The following is a 19,320-nucleotide window of genomic DNA, read 5'->3' on the forward strand; positions in this document are numbered from 1 at the left end:
GACTCAAATGGGACTGAAACACTCTATCACTATATCATTATATATCAGAAAAGACAAACAATAGCAGACTGTTGACCTGTCCATGGTGTCTCATCGATTTCGGCATAATTTGTGCAAGGAAAGGCTCCAGACTCCTGCCACCCTTAATGTAAGTTAATAAAGGAAATGAAACATGACTAAATATAGAACATCATGGGAACATTTCCTGGTTGACTTTATGCATGATAACAGATCTCATGTTTGAACATTAAACAAGTGATCTGTCTCCAGTTAGAGCCCACTTCAGTGTTAATTCAATTCAGACTTGACAGAAGATACATTATCATAGATAAGAGGTTTGTTTTACCAGTTAGGAGAGAGAAATGCAAAACAGGAACAAGAAATCCATTAAATAATACATATTTTACATCCATATTACATATGCATATTTTGTTATGTTCACACTGCGTTAATAAAAACGTGGCATAAAAAGACAATTCTTTAGCATTTATAAATAACTATAACAATAACGTTTTACTAATAAGAAAAACGGTATTATTATGAACAAGGGACTTGAGCGTGGTTGATGACGACACTCGTTAGCAAAGTTCCCATTGGTTAGTTGTTGACCGGAAGTAGACTGTGACATACTCTTTTTCTCTTTGCTCCGTGGCATTTTGCAACACCGACTGCCTGCCGCGGCTGGGTTTACACTAGACCCACGGCTGTAAGCACAGGAGGAATGGACAAAGACGGAATTAGGTGAGTAGTTGTTTTTAAACTATTTTTACTGCTTAGCAGGCTCTCTAACAGGTTAAAAGAAAATAACACGAACGCGTAGTGAATGGGGAGCTCTTAACGCCTCTAAGCTAGCAACAGAACAGTGTCAATATCCGGTTTTGATTTTCAAAGTAAGTGTACACTGTGTTTGGTATTACAATTTACCGAGGGACAGAAGGTGCTGGAATTTGGACAACACTTTAATAGAGCAGTGTGCTGACTGTAGCTACAACACAACTTACAGTGGCTAGAACAAGTTTACACACCCATGCTACAGTTGATTAAAAAGAGGAATAATTAATTTAATTAATTTGGAAATTAATCGTAATGCCTTAATTTAAAAAAAAGAGGAAAATCCAACCTTTTATAAATAAAACTAATTAAATGTTCTTCCTTAAAACATAGGGGGCCTAAGTATACACACCCCTAAGGTAAATTGCCATAAAGGCAGGCAGATTTTTGTTATTAAAGGCCAGTTATTTTATGGATCCAGGATAATATGCATCCTGATAAAGTTCCCTTGGCCTTTGGAATTAAACTAACCCCCCATCATCACATACCCTTCACCATACCTAGAGATTGGCATGGGGTAATTTCCATGAGATCATCTCTCAATGCAAATCAAACTAGCTATTAAGTTAACTGAAGTAACACCATGCCAGTCTCTATGTATGGTGAAGGCTATGTGATGATGGGGGGTGGGGGGCTAGTTTAATTCCAAAGGCCAAGGGAACTTTATCAGGATGCATAGTATCCTTGGACCCATGAAATAACTGGCCTTTAATAATAAAAATCTGCCTGCCTCTACGGGAATTTATCATAGGGGTGTCTATACTTATGCCCGCTGTATTTTCAGGAAGAACATTTATTCATCTATGATACCTTATTCATTCACAAAGAAAATTGGTGTCCTTGAAGGTTGGATTTTCCTAATTTTTTTAATTAAGGTAGTTATATCAATTTCCAAAAGATGATTTTTTTTTTTTCAATCCTCTTTTCAGTCAACTTTAGCATGGGTATGTAAAACGTATGTGCACAACTGTACATTTTGGGCATAGTCTGTAAATGATTGACTATTAAATAATTAATAGCAGGAGTTTCATGTGAATGTTTTCTTTTCATGAAAGGGTGTTACATACAAACCATGGTCTATGTTGATTGAGCAGATCTTACCAGTGATCTGTTTGGCTTTAAGCAAAAGCCTGATCCCCCCACCGTTAATACTTGGACCTTGGGACTTCTAAAACCAACTGAGTTGAAGACCGCAATGACCGGTTGGGTTCCCGCACAGTTAAAATTTCAGACAAATACTCTGGGGCGAGACCATTTAAAGCTTTAAAAACAAACAATAAAATCTTAAAATCTATTCTAAAACGCACCGGGGGCCAATGCAGGGTGTAGAGAACGGGAGTGATGTGAGCACGTCTAGGTGTATTTGTTAAAAAGTGAGCAGCAGCATTTTGAACAAGTTGAAGACGTGAGATGGACGTCTGAGTCAGACCAACATAAAGGGCATTACAGTAGTCCAACCTTGAACTGATAAAAGCATGAATAGCCTTTTCTAAGTCGTGCCTGTTCAGAAAGGGCTTAACTTTAGCCAGCAGGCGAAGCTGGAAAAAACTAATTTTAACAACGTTACTGATCTGCTTATCAAATATCATGCTGCAGTCAAAAGTAACCCCCAAGTTTTTGACAACAGATCTTGTGCAAGAGGCCAGAACTCCCAAACTCACAGCTGGGCCATTCTGCATGCCTGGAGTACTGAAAATAATACACTCTGTTTTATTATCATTCAAATTAAGAAAATTGTCTGAAAGCCACAACTTAATATCAGCAATACAGCTTAGCAGGGAGTTTAGTGCAACACTGTCATTAGCTTTCATAGGCAAATAGATTTGCAAATCATCTGCGTAGCAATGAAATGACAGGTTGTGCTTCCCTATAAACGCCCCTAAAGGCAGCAAATATAAAGAAAAGAGAATAGGGCCAAGGATGGATCCTTGTGGTACCCCACAAGAGAGAGGAGCAACTGACGAGGAGAGGTCCCCAATCATAACAGAAAAGCTCCTATTTGACAGATAGGAGCTGAACAATTTCAGTGCCGAACCTCTGATGCCTACACAATTCTCAAGGCGTGAGAGGAGGACTGCATGGTCCATTGTATCAAACGCCGCTATGAGGTAAAACAGTAGGATTCCCGGCATCTACAGATAGGGCAATATCATTATGTACCCTCAACAGTGCAGACTCAGTGCTGTGACGTGATCTAAAACCAGATTGAAATTTTTCAAAAACACAGTTCAGTTGTAAAAAGACTTGGAACTGTATAAAAACAATTTTTTCTAAAACCTTTGAAAGAAAAGGCAGATGAGAGACTGGTCTAAAATTGGACAGCACTGTAGGGTCAAGATTAGGCTTCTTAAGTAGGGGCCTGACCACAGAGTGTTTAAAGGCAGCTGGGACAGAACCTAAAGTAAGACAGGAATTAAAAAGAGTAAGAAGACTCGCCCCAATGGTATTAAAAACCTCCTTCACCATTTTGGCGGGGACAATGTCTAAGGGACAGTGTGTGGGTTTCATATTTTGTACAACCTCACTAAGTAACGTCAAAGAAACGGGCTTAAATTCCTCAAACACAGCTGAGTGTGTAGGAGAAGCAGGTAAAAACACCTTAAAATTAGCACTGGTGATCTTCCTAATATATATGCTACTTTCTCAATAAAATAACACATCTTTCGGAGCAGAGGAGCATGGATTTATGACTGAGTCAATAGTATTTAATAACAGTCTAGGTTCATGGCAACTGCTAGCTATGACAGAAGAGAGATGCTGCGTCTTCGCCACCTTCACAGCATTCTGGTATGTGGCTAGACTGATAGATTGTTATGTCATTGACATAATGCAGAAATCCTCCAGAAGGAGTTCAGTATGTACGTGCACTTCCATGTGCTTTGTTTCTCTCATTATTGAACTCAACACTCTAGTGTCTGTCTCTGGAAGCATGACTGTACTTTGGGGCACATATCTTTTTGGGAGTTTTTTGATATTGGTTCTTCTTTTTTGACTGGTTGAAACCTTTAGGCTGAATGCAGAATGGCCCCTCTGTGAATATTCGTATGCCTCTGTGGTGACAGCATGTCATCGGGTTGTCTGTTCCTCCCATTTTTGTGAATGCGTTATCTCTGGAACTTCTTGGGAGATTTTTTTTTAAATTGGCACAAATGTGCACTTGGACTCAATGATGTACTGTTAGATTTAAGAGGTCAAAAGTCAAACTCACTGTGCCTTCACAAAACCCGCTTTTGGCCATAACTCAAGAATGCATACGCTAAGTTATGACTACGTTTAACACAAATGACCAATATAATACAATTACTACACTTGCATTTGTGGACACAAAAGTAGTGCAAAGAAGGGTTTTTTTTCTTCTCAAATATTAGTGCAGTGGTTTCCAGCGCCAGCCCTTTGGACTCAGATCCCTGCTGGTTTCATTATAGCCGTCTTGAGCCTAATTTACACCTGTGAGGCCAGGTGAAGGCCACAAGTGTCCAGATAGAAAAACAGCATGACTTTGCGTGCTGACTGCTGGAGTTGTAAGTTTGACTGTGTGACCTTCAAGAAACAATTGAGGGTGGTATGTGTTGGACAAGATGAGGTGCAAAGAATCCACAAGGCTAGATACTGAGGACTGAAGAAGTGGCTGGCCTTGTGTGAGATTCCTTTAGCATATAAGTCACACATTGGGGGAAAAAAACCTTGAGTGCTTAGGGTGTTTTATATATTTTGTATTCATGTTAGATCTTTATATTCCACAAGTTGCCTCTTGGCATCTCCAGTTGATTTTATATAGCTGTTCTGCAGAGAGCGTGTCATGCTCTTATTTTGAAAAGGAAGACATTTAACCGGAAGTCTGTTAAGTAGCTTGCTGTTGAGCTCGCCCACCAGATTTCCTCTGTGCTGTTGTTGTTAACTGAGAGCTAAACCGTGTACTAGCTCTCCAGGTGTAGCTAATTCCTCCTGTCCCTGACATTCAGGGACACATTGAAGACGTTGTTACGGAGAAAATGTTTTATTCATTGCCTGAATGACATTGTTACTGGCAGGTTGGTTCATTTCTAAGCTTGCTTGAATGGTACTACATTGTTGTATTGTCACGTGTTATTATCTGGACTGTTTATTCAAAAGTCTTTACAAGTGACTCCCTGTATAGTAAGTAAGATCTGATGTCGTATTGTTTCATTTCTGTGATTTTTTTTTACCTAGGTGATTATCTCATGGATTTACACAGAACAAATGTAATAAGATACTAATAGGTTGGAGCCAGGAATCAGGACCTTCCCAGTAAAATGGCCCTTCCAAACTTCTAAGACGATGTGCAGGAGCACATTGTAGGTAATGTGATCAGAGGGGAAAGGGAATGCAGACTTGCCAGCTATAGCTTGTATGTGAGTGTAATGCCCAGGCGGGGGTTGACGCTCCAGGGCCGGGTTCGCTGGCTCTTCCTGGGCTTGTTCCTGCTGCTGGTGCTGCTGCTGTTTGCGTACCTGCTGGAGTGCACGCCTCCAGCAGACGTCAGCCTGGCGCTGCCCGGCCCAGCAGGGGAGAGCTATGGGAAGGAGTACTACCAGGCCCTGCTGCAGGAACAGGAGGAGCGCCACCTAAACCGCGCCGCCAGTCTCAAACGCCAGATTGCCCAGCTCAAGCAGGAGCTGCAGGAAATGGGTGAGAAGCTAAAGGTCCTGCAGGACAAGAAGGAGCTCCCTGGGGTGCAGGGCCTGGCTGAGACTAAAGACCAAGAGCCGGGAGATCTGCTGGAGTACTTGCACTCTCAGATCGACAAGGCTGAGGTCAACACGGGGGCACGCCTCCCCAGCGAGTACGCCCTGGTGCCCTTTGAGAGTTTCACCTCGTCCAAGGTATACCAGCTGGAGATGGGGCTGACGCGGCACCCAGAGGAGAAACCTGTCCGCAAAGACCGCAGGGATGAGCTGGTGGAGGTCGTGGAGGCTGCGCTGGACATCATCAACAACCCTGATGAGGAGGACGGTGTGGAGGAAGACATGCCGATGCAGAGACAAACCTACACAGAGGGTCACTTTACAGAAGGTAAGATCTACACTACCCAACCGCAGGCTGACCAATGATCAGTGGAACTGACATGTTTTCTCAGTATAGCATTGCTTTTCATATTTCACAGGACTGTACAGGACCGAGCGAGACAAAGGGACGCTTTACGAGCTCTTCTTCGCCAAAGAGGATTCCAGCAGCTTCCGCCATGTCACACTCTTCAGACCTTTTGGTCCCTTAATGAAAGTCAGGAGCACATCTGTAGAAACATCAGCAATGATTATTAACATCATTGTGCCGCTGGCGGGCAGAATAGAAACCTTCTCACAGTTCTTACACAATTTCAGGTGAGAATGAAAACAGTCCCTGTCTTGTTTTAATCATTGTTGTGCAATAAAATGCAACCTGTTCTTGTAATTAATATTTTAAAAAATCCTATGTTTTTAGGGAGGTGTGCATACAGCAGGACAGACAAATACATCTCACGGTGGTGTATTTTGGGCCGGAAGGCCTACAGGAGGTGAAGTCCTCTTTGGAAAAAATGTCAAGGTTTGTCCTTTTGACTGAGAAATAGTTTTTGATATGCTTGTGTTAGTTTCCGGTTACTAATGTGTTGTGGAAATTGAAATCTACCACATTTGTTGTTTTCAGTGAGGAGAGCTTCTCCAATTACACTCTGATCCCAGTGGACGAGGAGTTTTCCCGAGGTCGGGGTCTGGACATCGGAGCCCATGCCTGGAAGAAAGGCGACGTCTTAATGTTTTTTTGTGACGTTGACATCCATTTCACCCTCGAGTTCCTTAACACCTGTCGTCTCCACGCGGCTCCCAGTAGGTTTACGTATTCTTGCTCAGATTCATTTTGTAATTTGTCTTTTTGAGCTCTTGCAGTTAGACTGTCACTAAATATACCATATAAGTCAAACTTGAGTCTTTGTTTTTTTATAGATAAGAAAGTCTTCTATCCAGTGGTGTTCAGTCTGTACAATCCTGCCATAGTCTATGGAAATTTGGAGCTGGCTCCACCTACTGAACTGCAACTGGTAAGGACTTCCCATTAATCTCTAAAGAGTATTTGTAGAAAGATGATTGAAGTTTGCATCATTTAAAGATCCCCTCCACAAAGTCTGCTTTGAATGATAATTTGCACGTAATATGGATTGTCCACAAAAGAAGGTCAACTACCTTTTCTTTTTAAGTTCTTAAAACTGTATCTACTTCTTACCCAAACGGAAAAATCTAGAATATCTGAATATGCAAACGCGGTTCATAGCAATAGTTTAACTACTGGATGCAATATGTTTCCTACCGTAATGAAAGTCCATTCGCACCACATGTGCACTGGAAGTTAAAATTTCCACATCACACTTGTGTAAGTTGCATACTGAACCGTGATTGGCTTCCAAACTAGTTGTGATGTCACAAAATCCTCTTGTGCGTTCACATCTTGGACTCTGATTAAAGTTGAACACAGAGAAACGTTCCTCCTGCAGATGCTTCTAGTGTCACAGCTTTGCACAGTGACGCTCAAACATTCAAGAGAAGGGGGGAAAAATAGGAAAAACCCATTTTTGAGTAGAAAAAGAATTTACATAAGTCCTTTTTAGTTTAATGAATACGGGGGGCTTCCCTTGTTTATTGTAATAAATGTCTTTTTGTATAGATTCATAAAAAAGACGCTGGATTCTGGAGAGATTTTGGCTTTGGAATGACGTGTCAGTATCGTTCTGACTTCCTAAATATCGGTAAGCCAATCACTTCACGTGATTTCATATTTAATGTACTCAAACAGCGTTGACCAACAACTTGCAAATGGATGTTATTCCTCCCAGGTGGGTTCGATCTTGAAGTCAAAGGCTGGGGCGTGGAAGACGTCCACTTGTACAGGAAGTATCTGAGGAGCGAAGTGATAGTGATCCGGACGCCGGTGTCCGGTCTCTTCCACCTGTGGCACGAGAAGCAGTGTGCAGACGAGCTGACGCCAGAGCAGTACCGCATGTGCATCCAGTCCAAAGCCATGAACGAGGCCTCCCACTCTCACCTGGGCATGCTGGTCTTCCGTGACGAGATCGAGGCTCACCTACGCAAGCAGGCCTTCAAGACTCAGAGCAAAACAGAGGACTGAGCAAGCCTCTACATACCCATCACCATTCCAACGTTAGGGCGCAAGGTGCTGACTTATTATCGCACTACAGTAAAAGACACGTTTACATGGATCCTTCTGCATTTCACTGCACAGCTGTAGACAAATGAATGTACAAAAACGGACATTGATCAATGTGAACCGTCACAACATGGTACAACAGCTGCATCAAACATAGATAAACAATCCCATTGGTAATATTTAACCTGCGGAAGGACAACTAACCTGTAATATCTCTTGGATTTAGGTCGACATCGTATGTTAAGTATTGGAATTAATTCAGTAAGCGTGCCGTTATTTGGAAAACAGCCATCCTACCGGCTTCAAACACACAGCCCCTGACCTGAGCAACCCGTTTATTCTCCACTTATACCTTCTGCTCAACTACATTCCACTGCTCAGAGTGACCATAGCCGTGTGATTCTCTGCATCCCAAAAAAATATCAAACCAGATCAAATACAAGCAGCTGTAATTGTGTAGAGGCGCGTTTTAACAAAAAGAAAGCAATTACTAAAAGCTTACAAGCCCAACTATTTATTTACTGTCGACGAAAGGCAATATAAGGTGCACTTTGTTAAAATAGAGGTTAGAAAATGCAAGTTGACCGCACAGAAACCAAGACATTTCTACTGATTCCCAGCCTTCTGCCAGTTGAGGATCAAAGCAATTTACAATCTTTGCTTTAAAAGTATATTGGCAGTTGTGCGTCTGTGTGGAGATGTTCTGTTAGTATTATATTTATCGGTTGTTACAGACTGGTTTAAAAAGGGAACTTTTTTGTGTTTTACGTGACAATTGGTCACTATCTTCCTTTCCTGATGACGGCTTCCAAGTGATCAGTTTAACAGAAGCATGTTAAATAGTTAAGAGCCAGGAGCATGCAGTGCTATATTAGGTCTATGTGGACCAGTGCTATTGTCTAAAACCATTGTATTACATTATTAAGATTTGTCATTTATGCCCAGTGAGAATGACTCACATTATGATTCCCAATACTGGACTGAATTTGAATGTTACAGCCCACACTTGTACATATTTTTCTAATATTTCTTTGTTTTACACTTGTGAGTTGAATGCTTTTGTGCCTACATGCTAAACGTGACATGAAACGTTTTTAGAAATTGTATTCCGTCTCATAATGAGAGGATGCTGTTCAGTCCCAGAGGTCAGAGGCGTGATGTTCCAGTACTGTCAAAACGAAACAGGTTGTTCTTGCACCTCATCCTGTAATCCTTTTTAATCAATGTCTTTGCTAATATTACAGCTTTTTGTAGATAGTCTTACAGTGTCCTCACCCTGCCAGAGAAATGTTACATTCTAACAGAAAGAACCCATCCAAGGAAATGATTTATTTTGAAACGTTGGCTATTAAATAAAACTTACAGAAGGCTGCATTAACTGCTGCTAAGTCCAAGTCATTTCTGCTGTTCAATTGGATTTGATTATACATGGAGTAAACTTATATAATTTATACTATAAAAATGTTATATCAAACATGTCAAGTGTCTTTGAATCTACCAGCTCATTTGTATGGTTCTTAATTTAAGACCAATGGCATAATACAATCGTATTATTCATCTGTATACAATAAACTACATGAATAGAAAAAGAGAAATCAAAATTCACAAAAACTGACGTAAAATAAACCAAATGGGAAAGTTTCAGACTTCTTTTCATCTCCAGTACTTCATTTATCAATGTGCTAGATGTTCTGGATGGATCCCCATGGTCCTGTAAATCTCCTTCAGAATAAGCAGAGCTGTGTCTTCAGACTGCCTACAAAACAAGAGAAGGGTTAATAGAAAGGGTTTGTCTACATCTTCAACAGCTCACTCCCAGTGTTGGAGCTACAGGCCTGGAGGACATGTCCCAGCAGCAAAAGTACAAGTATAAATAACCCAGGCTACGATGGCTGAATTCTATTTAGCTGCTTCAGTTTCAGGGCCCTGGCACAGGCCTCTGCATATATTTCAAGTTACTTTATTGTCCCCAATGGGGCAATTTGTTGTGCAACAGATAGTATAGTACAAATAACACACAATACAGAGATTGCCTACCTTGCTGGCATAGTTGGAAGAAAAAAAAAAAAAAAAGGGAAAACACAAACAATTGCTCTGTACCACTCAAGTGTCTGATTAAGTCATGTATGCAACAGAGAGCCAGCGTTACAGTACCAGGACCCTGAAACCGAAGCACATGCGACACGGCAAGTTCATTTATTCAGCACATTTTAGCCTCAAAGCAGTTTACATAAAACTTCTAGAAACATATAAAAAGTCAATAAAGAGAATAGAAAATGAAACAAGTTAAAATAGAATAAGACAAAATACGATAGTAAACGTTACAGTGCAGATAAATAGAATTTCATAATTCGATTATTCCAACCTGTGTTTTCCTACTGTGACATGTCAAACGCTCGCCGAGAAAAATACCCCACTCAGTGTTGAGAGAAATGGAAGCTGGAACCATAAGTTTTAAAGTATTTTAAGTATTAAAATAAAGATTAATTTTCTATTGAACGACTAATTGATTAGTCGACTAATTGTGTAAGCTCTTGTTGCAATTGCAAGTTTTATAGTTAACGTGAACGTGCAGTGGGTAAAAAGCCTGGGTGAAATGGAGGTCTCTGTACCAGTAGCAGAGATGACTCTGGAGGGCAAACAGATACTCGTTGAAACTCTCGATGGGCTTCTCCTGCAGGACGTAGTCGATGCGATTTCCTCCGTTCAGCATCCCGACCTTCACCTGAGGCTCCTCCTCTTTTGGTGGCTCAGGGCTCTCTGGGATCTTATGCTCTGTGAGGAACCAGAATGGAGTTAGAATCGCCTCACAATAGAGGACCAACTTGACTGAGGAGTCAAAAATAAGAGAGACTCACCCTCGTGCTCGTGCTCCTGCTTCTCCTGTTCTTCGATCTGATTGGCTACCATGGCCAGCTCGGCCTGAAGCAGGGCAGACGAGGTGTGAGCGCGAGCGAAATCGTTGAGCGTCTGCCAGGCGCTCCTTAGGGAGCTGATGAACCCGTGCTTCAGGTCAGACCCCATCCTAGTAAGACTCTCCTTCAGCTCTGCGACACAAAGACATCCGCTAATCAATCTGCACGAAAACACTTCACATCATTGATGAACATTGTTTTTAATTAGACATATTGGCATTTCAATTACAAAGACAAATAGACGCCTATTAACTGACCAATTCATAGGCGTCTATTTGTCTTTAAATTAAAAAAAAACAAGACCAATTGCCCACATCATCCTCTTAGTTAATATTAGTTAACATTTTGATCTTAAGCTCACACTTTTCTGCAAAAGCAAGAGAAAATTACTGTCCAATCTGTTGCACGTTTAATGTAAGAATAGAGACTTTCTTTTTTTTTCCCCCCACAACACAAATTGTGGCACTCCACCCATACGGGGGCAGAGAAGCCTGAACCGTACTCAACTCTGTTCGGACATGTAACTGTGTCAGGACTTATCATGTACTCCAGGTGGCTTGTAGCAGCAGTAAAACACCAACAGAAATGTACGAGAAAATAATTAGTGAGTGTCGTACCGAGATGAAGCCTCTTCCTCCCTTTGTGATGTGGGATCAGGACAGGCTTAAAGTCCATGTCTGGTATTATCATGGGCTCAATCCTGTATGCCACTGGGTCCAACTGGAAGAAAGTGAGTCATTAATGAAGCCATCAGATAGTAATACATAGAGTGACACATTTTGATTATACATTTAGCCTCTTGGTTTCTATTTTTATACTAATGTGTGGGCAAGTCATTTAGAATTTAATAATTCTTCATCTTTATTGATCCCCTATGGGGAAATGACAATTTACACTCTATTGTTATTACATACTACACACAGACCTGAAATACACACACACACACACACATTAATGCATGTATACACATACATGCATTAATGGGGAGATGTCAGAGTGGGGGGGGTTGCCAGTGCTGGACCATCACCCTGAGCGATGAGGGGTTGAGTGCCTTGCTCAAGAGCACCTTGGCAGTGCCCAGGAGGTGAACTGGCACCTCTCCAGCAACCAGTCCACACTCCATACTTTGGTCTGTATGGTGACTTGAACCGGCCACCCTCTGATTCCCACCCCGACTCCGCTACTGCCACCCTCACATAGTGTACAATGTACAATGTTGCTGTGACAATATGTAGCATTAATGTGAAAAAGACTCATTTTAGGAATTATAGCGGATGCATTAGCACACTAATAATATGTACAGACTTGCAATTGAAAACATTAAAAGTGTGCTACAACTCCAGTAGGCAAATAACTGAATAATTTGCAGTAATTCCTTCAGGATATATACAGGTTTGGAAGAGCTGCATACCGGATGGTAAATATTAAAGAATCGCTTGCACGTGGGCAGCTGGTACGTCTCGTCGATCTTTTCCAGTCCTCGGACCGTCAGGAACATGCCAATCGGAGAACCCAATGCAAAGAAGTTCATCGGCTCAAAGTCCAGAGCGTGGTAGACCACTGACACCTGCAGCATTAACAACGTCATTATTCAGCACCAGCTTTAACATTGTCCCCCCATTGTGTTTCCAAGTCCCATTTACCTGTCCAGTGCCGACTTCAAAGTAATTGTAGTCGACGTGGATGGAGACGGAGTTGCCCACTGGGAGCTTCTTCACAGAGGGATCAGGAGGAGCTGCAGCTGCTGCGGGTGGGGGGGGCGCTTCAACCTGACAGACCTCGGCTTTCTTCTCCTGGGCGGCCTGTTGAGCAGCTTGCCGTGCAGCCTGCGCACAGGAATCCAAGACGGGGACACAAAGAGTGTCTTGAGCATCACCACTGATTTGCAAAGTCTCACAGGGGCTCAGGAGACTAACGTACCTGCTTATTCACTCGCTCTTTGACGAACTTGCTGATTTTTTTCCGGGGACCCAGAGGGATTCCCATCTCTTTCAGGTCCTCGATAGTGCACATGAGCTGAAAGAGCAGAGAAGGAAAGGGACATCGTCAAACAGCCACCACCATCTTGTAAAAATGACCTTAAAGCTATGGTGCGTAGTTTCTGTTGCCGCCATGTGGAATTCTGATTAATGACAACACCGCTGTTACAGCCTTCCGTAATTTCGTAATCGTTATCTTCACTCGAGGTTTTGCACACAAAAGTTGCTGGATGACACCATGTTCTATACTGAGCCATGCTGAGAAATACATAGTGTTTTGTAAAGCAATGGATGGAATGTAACAGATGTTCATTTATATCAAAAATGTTACGCACTAAAGCTTTGACCTCATCCATTTCTCATCCTTTACATACCCTTTTGTAGACGATAACCTCCCCAGGAAAGGCAACACTTTTGACATTATAACACGCAAAGGAGGCTTTTATTCTTACAAAAGATTCTATGTCAATCTTCTCCTCATCAAAGGTACTCTTGTACTCAGACAAGCCCAGATGTTCCAGCATGGCAGAAAGATCTTCAAACTCCTCCCCATCTTCTTTCGGCTCCTCTTCCACAGCTGGAGGGGGGACAGCATTTTCTCCCGGTGTGTTCCCTGCCACCTGATGTGAGAGGCCCAATTTACAATTTATGTACTGCAACATTATTTCAAAAATAATCCATTATGCACATCAGTATGTCATGAACCAGAACTAAAAACATTTATGATCAATTATTACATGCATCACCTTCTGTGTTTTAGCAGGATAACAGATGGACATGTTGCTATATATGTTCAATTAACTGGTGTATGACCTGTTTGGTGTGTCCATTAGCAGTGGGTGTGATTGGCATGGCCGGTGCAGGAGAGCCATTCTTCTGATTTGACAACAGGTCGAAGAGAATCAGGGAACCTGCAAGTACAACGAAGAGACACAATCCTGGTTTACAACAGAAGAAAAGAACAAGGCCAGTGGTGCAGAAGCTATCCGACGGTTTCTTACCTAAGCTGTGTCCGGCCACCGATGTGCCTCCTCTGTAGTCTGGGTTCCGCGTCATGAACAGGGCATAAAGTCTGTTAATCTCGTTGGCAACTGTGTCCATGATGGTCTGGCAGTAAGTGGGACTGTTGTAGAAAAGCACATCTAACAAAGTCTCATTTGTAAAGTGACGTAAACGTCCAGTACTGGGCAACGTAATCTTCTTGATCCTCCTACAAAGAGAAATTAGAAATTAGGCACAAAAAAAAAATCCAAATAAAAAGTCTCTCAGGTGATATTCTGTTTTTCTTATTGTTCAGATTCTTTGTGTAGGCAAAGTCTTGTTCAAAAACTATTAACACTTATTACTGAGCCACTGTTGCTCTGGGTGCCATGTTCCTTCGAACACACACTTATGTCTTATATTGAGTCAAACCACATCCACTGAGACACAAGAACACCAGATATTAATCCGCAGCTGAAAATAGTCTCTGGCAAATACACACACGCTTTCTTTTGTTTGAGCAGTGTTGGCAAAAAACTACAGAGGCCAGCTGTGTATAGAAAATTACTGATTGTTTTAAAAAACTGAAACTATAGATTTGTGGCCTGTATTAAGAGATTTACATGTTTGATAGAAATAAATACAATTGGGGCTGAGTGCCACAGACAGAGGGTAGAAAAGTCAGTGTATTGAGAGACATACACATGCATTGTTGGGTTTTTGTTTTGTTTGGGTTGTTTTATAGCATTTGTTGACTCTAACAAAAATTAAACATAATCAGTCCAGTCTAGAGCCTGGACTTTTAAGGCCGATACGATACGAATCTTTGGTTATTTAAAAATCCAATATATTGGCCGATATAAAAAAAAAAAAAAAAAAAAATCCAGAAACACTTTACAAAACAAACAGAATGGTGTTGCCAACAGGGACATTGTAGAGCGCCCTCTGGTGGACAAACTATGCAACATTAACACTCATAACATGGTTGACAGTTAAATAAACAGTCAGTTTATTCATTAAATATTCATTTGTCATAATAATCTATTTGTAATTATAAATGATTCTGATGAATGAATATTTTTTATATATATATATATATATATATATATATATATATATATATATAGGCCAATGGAAATGCCGATACCGATAGATCGGGAAATGCCTAATATCGGCCAATAATATCTGCCCGCCAATGTATCGCTTGAGCTCTAGTCCAGTCTTTCCATGAAATGACTTTCTTCTGTACAATTATTGGATAACTGACTTTGGATGCCTCCATGGATACACTGCCATTGCCACATTAGTGATAGAAATGTATTTGCAATGTTGACTTCCACAGTCAGGGTCAACCTGCCTCTCCTCACCTGTCCACCCCTGTGGCATCTCCATGCAGAGCCGTGTGCCACTGGACAGGGAGGAACTCCACTCTGCTGATGGTTTGCTCATCCAGCGATTTCTTAAAGTGACTGTGCAGCAGCTTCAGTGACACACTGCGGAAGTCGTCCACTGAAAGCACAAGGATTTATACAGTTCATTTCATAAATACCGTCATCACGGCAAACGGCTTGATTTTGTTTTTTGGTACTCACCGCACTCAACCATGCTCCTAAACCTCAGGTCACACACAGGACCGATTCCATGTACCATGAACACCAGATGGTCCACCTGTGGGAGCTCACCTGGAAAAGAGGCACAGGATGGAAATGTTGAATTTCACTTTACTTGCTGATGTACTAAGTATATTATTGTCCTGTTCACATCTTAACATGCACCTATAATCTGAACTGTGCTACATTCAGTTAGGCTGCATTACATTTACAACCAGATTTTGAAATGCATCTGACAGCTAAATCAGATTTAACTGTCCTTCATAAAACTGATTGATGGCTGTCATTTCCTCTAATGTCTTTTGAAATGCCTCATCTCACTTTGTAGTGTGCTGACAATCTATTTTTCTAAGAATACTTTTAGAAAAGCTTCCTCTTTGGATCAATGAGCTAATAGTTTATTGCCATTTACATAAGGGGTCTAAATGACATAGAACAAATTGAGTTTTATGTTTTCTTCCCATAAGAGCATACACGTCGATTAAATTAACTTTGGTACAGAGGAACTTGACTACCATCTGGCACTTCATCATGGTCATCATCAATGCCTCTCTTCACCACTCTGGGCCTCGTCTGCCCGTCCGAAGTTGTGCCCCACTCATCCGGCATGGAGGAGGCCTGAAACTGCACAATCACCTACGGGTGCAAACAGAACTCATCAAATCTAAAAACTAACAGGATTAATCATCACAAGACCAACACTCAACACTAATCAGACAAGGGTTTACCTTTGGATTGTGCATGACAATGGTCTCTCCTGATGGGAACTCAAGTCTACGGTGCCACTGGTTGGTAGACACGGCTTTCTTATATTCTGCCTGAAGTTAAAGACATACTGTAAACATGTACACAGTGACTTACAATACAAAAATTGCACACTATTTGATGAAACTAGATATGGATGAATAGTACGTTTGACTGGAAGTAGCAATGTAACAAAAAAGATGTGGCACTTTTTATCAACACCTGTTTCTGATCAAACAAAGCAGAGAGACAAACCTCCAGCTTGTCGCTAAACTCCTCAGAGTATGGAATAAAGCGACTATCCGTATCCCCTTTGTAGAACCAAGTGCAGCGCCGGACCTCTGTAGGCTCCTCCTCCCAGTACACTGCAGTCCGCATGCGATCATAGAGCTGCACGTCGTAACGCCCTCCATCTGTCCGTATGATCACATTTTCTGGGTCTGGTTGAACTGGAAGAACAAAAAGCCCACAAAGACGTTAGAACAGATCACAGTTTAATTGGGCCGTGAGAGCACCAAGACTGCCGGGGTGAAAGATGTTCGGATTTCTCTGGAGAGAAACATTCACAAATTAACATGCGCAGTGTGTCATCACACCTGAGTTATATATCTCCTCTAGCTGGAGGGAGTCAATGATACTGAAAGGGAGCCAGACACTCTTTGATTCCACTTGCTTGCAGTAGAACCAGTGTGGCTGAACAGCCTCATAGACATTGTAGTTGTATGGCATCATGGGACCAGCAGGAACTATCACTCCTCCAACAGTGGTGGCTGTAGGTGGAGGTGCTTGAATCTGTGTGGGAGGAGGCTGAAGAAAGAAGAAAAATAAAAAATACCTTGATTATAACTTCCTTATTAATTATGATGATGGCTTTTGGGGAATGGACCTGGTGCTCATAACAGTATGTTCATTAACTTACGGAGTTAATCAAGAACCTGACAAACCTAACCGATGCAGTCACCGATTAGCTTATATCTACCTTTGTGAATGTGGGTCCTCCTGACAGCGGGAATGTCTGCGGCGGAGAGCTGAAAGAGTATGGATTCTGCTGAGGTGTGTGTGTTTGTGCCAGCACCTCTGGAGCTGGAATATACGGATTTGCTCTGCTGCTGGTGGGGGTGTGTCGGTACGGGTTATGACTCTGTGGCTGCATCTGAGGAGGTGGCGGGGTCATTGTGGTGGGGGGAGGAGTGTGGCGCCCCATAGGGCTTTGGTAAACCGCACTGGCAAACGCTGGAGGAGCAGGGTTCATTTGTGAGCCCGGATGGGGTGGTGAAGCCATGCTGACACTGCTGGGAAAAGAAACCGGGCCTGTTGTTGTCGGTGCTGCTGACAGGGCGGGGGGTGGGCATGGCGACTGGCCGATGGCTGCAAACGGGTCACTGCTGGTTACGGGGCTGGAGAAGTAGTTGAATGTAGAGGGGGCAGCATCATTCCCAGAGGTCTGACCTAGAAAGCTGTCTTCTTCTCCAACATCAGTGGAATCCTCTAATAAATCAAAACAGCACATTTATGTGTGCCTCTGCGAGGGACATCCAAAACTCTTGACACATTTACACACAACTTTTTTTCAAAAGGTTTAATCTAGTATATGCAGAAAATATAGGAAACATGGCAATCACAATGTCCCAGAGCCCAAGGTGACATCTTCAAATGTCACATTCTGTCCAACCAAAACCCAAATATATTTCACTTACAATTAGGACTGGACAATATATCGATGTTATATCGATATTGCGATGTGAGACTAGATATCGTAATATGGCAGAAGTGTTGTCTTTTTCTGGTTTTACCAGCTGCATCACAGTAAAGTGATGTCATTTTCTGAACTTACCAGACTAGCTGTACTAGCTCTTCTATTATTTACCTTTACCCACCAAGTTATTAAATCATTTCTGGTGATTATTTATCAAAAAGCTCATTGTTTAAATAACATTTTGGTAAAGCACCAAAAGTCAACCATACAGTATTTACGCAATATCGACATAAGGGTATTTGGTCAGGAATATCGTGATATTTGATTCTTTCTATATCGCCCAGCCCTACTTACAATAATATGCAAGCAACTTCTCACATTCTAAAAATGATTTAAACAATTAATCGACAATCAACCAGCCATTTCAGCCTCAAAATTAATAGAGCATCAATACTCACTCACAATAAACACCTGACATTAAGGATGTGTGAAGGTTACAACCCAGATTACAGCCAAATACAGTTAATCTGGCATTACAGTAAATATTTAATTTAATAATTAACACAGACAGAATGTGGCCAATTTAAAGACAGAACATGTTTTGATCAGAATAGCTGCACATCCTCTTCATGTAACATCAGCCAGCGGACAGTCTGACGAAAATACATCCCTATCAGTTAGGTTAACCTCTGTGACAACGGACTGTCACCTCACCACCTTCGGTTTCTCGGTCTTTTACACTAAATGACAGCAGCACAGGAACTGGGTTGGCTAGCTAGAACTGGGTCGGCTAGCTAGAACTGGGTCGGCTAGCTAGAACTGGGTCGGCTAGCTAGAACTGGGTCGGCTAGCTAGAACTGGGTTGGCTAGTTAGAACTGGGTCGGCTAGCTAGCTAGCTTAGGCTGCTCACGACACCGCTAATGTTTAGCTAGACATTTCCCCAGTCTGCATTTCATCTCACCTCCTGACAACACCGCCGGACCAGTGGCCTGACTCACTGGCATGAAAGGCAGATTGAAGTTAAACTCCGGAGCTGCGCTGAACAGTAAATTTGCACCGGTGTTGGGAACATTATTATTCTTTCTATCTGCCATTTTCCCCAAGATTTACACGTAGCCACTATTGGCGCAGGTAGGCTGTAAACGCTCAGTTCTCTAAACAGCTTTTCCTGTCCTAACAGACTTTGCTGATCTCCAAAGCACATCCATGGCTCAGCGTACGACAAGACGGCATCACACATGGTTTGTAGATCTGCTAAAGCCACGCAGGTCATTTAACTGCAGTTCGTTGGTTGTAGGAAAAAGAAACACACTTTCTCACTACTGCCGCCTAAAGGCCAAATTGATTACTTAACGCGTTGCACTGTCATATGTATCTTTTCAAATTATTTAAAGCTAGTTAAATA

At 42.0% G+C, this 19,320-nt stretch overlaps 2 protein-coding genes across 5 annotated transcripts; one reads left to right on the forward strand and one right to left on the reverse strand.

Moving 5' to 3' along the window:
* The first annotated feature begins 589 nt into the window (after window positions 1-589).
* Window positions 590-9,372, forward strand: csgalnact2 (chondroitin sulfate N-acetylgalactosaminyltransferase 2). Of its 3 annotated transcripts, none has more exons than XM_032509952.1 (8): window positions 590-741; window positions 5,023-5,865; window positions 5,957-6,173; window positions 6,274-6,375; window positions 6,478-6,656; window positions 6,774-6,868; window positions 7,489-7,570; window positions 7,658-9,372. In XM_032509952.1, the coding sequence occupies exons 2-8, from the start codon at window positions 5,214-5,216 to the stop codon at window positions 7,948-7,950; spliced, it is 1,620 nt and encodes a 539-aa protein (XP_032365843.1). In that variant the 5' UTR covers window positions 590-741; window positions 5,023-5,213; the 3' UTR covers window positions 7,951-9,372. The 3 variants fall into 3 exon arrangements, with proteins under 3 accessions (XP_032365843.1, XP_032365844.1, XP_032365846.1); XM_032509953.1 differs by lacking the exon at window positions 590-741 and adding an exon at window positions 4,658-4,862 and having other exon boundaries at window positions 7,658-7,950; XM_032509955.1 differs by lacking the exon at window positions 590-741 and adding an exon at window positions 4,810-4,891 and having other exon boundaries at window positions 7,658-7,950.
* Window positions 9,299-19,198, reverse strand: sec23ip (SEC23 interacting protein). 2 transcript variants are annotated; one of them, XM_032509942.1, is made up of 18 exons: window positions 18,877-19,198; window positions 17,198-17,706; window positions 16,815-17,025; window positions 16,474-16,667; window positions 16,203-16,292; window positions 15,990-16,110; window positions 15,457-15,546; window positions 15,232-15,373; window positions 13,885-14,093; window positions 13,697-13,794; window positions 13,336-13,503; window positions 12,825-12,920; window positions 12,548-12,730; window positions 12,316-12,471; window positions 11,522-11,624; window positions 10,848-11,036; window positions 10,602-10,764; window positions 9,299-9,745 (listed from the first exon to the last, which is right to left on the reverse strand). In XM_032509942.1, the coding sequence occupies exons 1-18, from the start codon at window positions 19,007-19,009 to the stop codon at window positions 9,664-9,666; spliced, it is 2,937 nt and encodes a 978-aa protein (XP_032365833.1). In that variant the 5' UTR covers window positions 19,010-19,198; the 3' UTR covers window positions 9,299-9,663. The 2 variants fall into 2 exon arrangements, with proteins under 2 accessions (XP_032365833.1, XP_032365834.1); XM_032509943.1 differs by having other exon boundaries at window positions 10,602-10,765; window positions 10,855-11,036; window positions 18,877-19,197.
* Window positions 19,199-19,320: the final 122 nt, after the last annotated feature.

Source organism: Etheostoma spectabile, unplaced genomic scaffold (genome assembly GCF_008692095.1).
Source record: "Etheostoma spectabile isolate EspeVRDwgs_2016 unplaced genomic scaffold, UIUC_Espe_1.0 scaffold00019044, whole genome shotgun sequence".
NCBI classification, from domain to species: domain Eukaryota; kingdom Metazoa; phylum Chordata; class Actinopteri; order Perciformes; family Percidae; genus Etheostoma; species Etheostoma spectabile.

Excerpts from the sequence above, each read along its gene's own strand:
- csgalnact2 (XM_032509952.1), top strand. The coding sequence starts at position 5,214 with ATGCCCAGGCGGGGGTTGACGCTCCAGGGCCGGGTTCGCTGGCTCTTC. Across the intron at positions 6,869-7,488 it reads CACCTACTGAACTGCAACTG|ATTCATAAAAAAGACGCTGG; the intron begins GTAAGGACTTCC and ends CTTTTTGTATAG. Across the intron at positions 7,571-7,657 it reads TTCTGACTTCCTAAATATCG|GTGGGTTCGATCTTGAAGTC; the intron begins GTAAGCCAATCA and ends TATTCCTCCCAG.
- sec23ip (XM_032509942.1), bottom strand. The coding sequence starts at position 19,009 with ATGGCAGATAGAAAGAATAATAATGTTCCCAACACCGGTGCAAATTTA. Across the intron at positions 16,668-16,814 it reads AGAGGAGATATATAACTCAG|TTCAACCAGACCCAGAAAAT; the intron begins GTGTGATGACAC and ends TTGTTCTTCCAG. Across the intron at positions 15,547-15,989 it reads CCATGATGAAGTGCCAGATG|GTGAGCTCCCACAGGTGGAC; the intron begins GTAGTCAAGTTC and ends CCTCTTTTCCAG.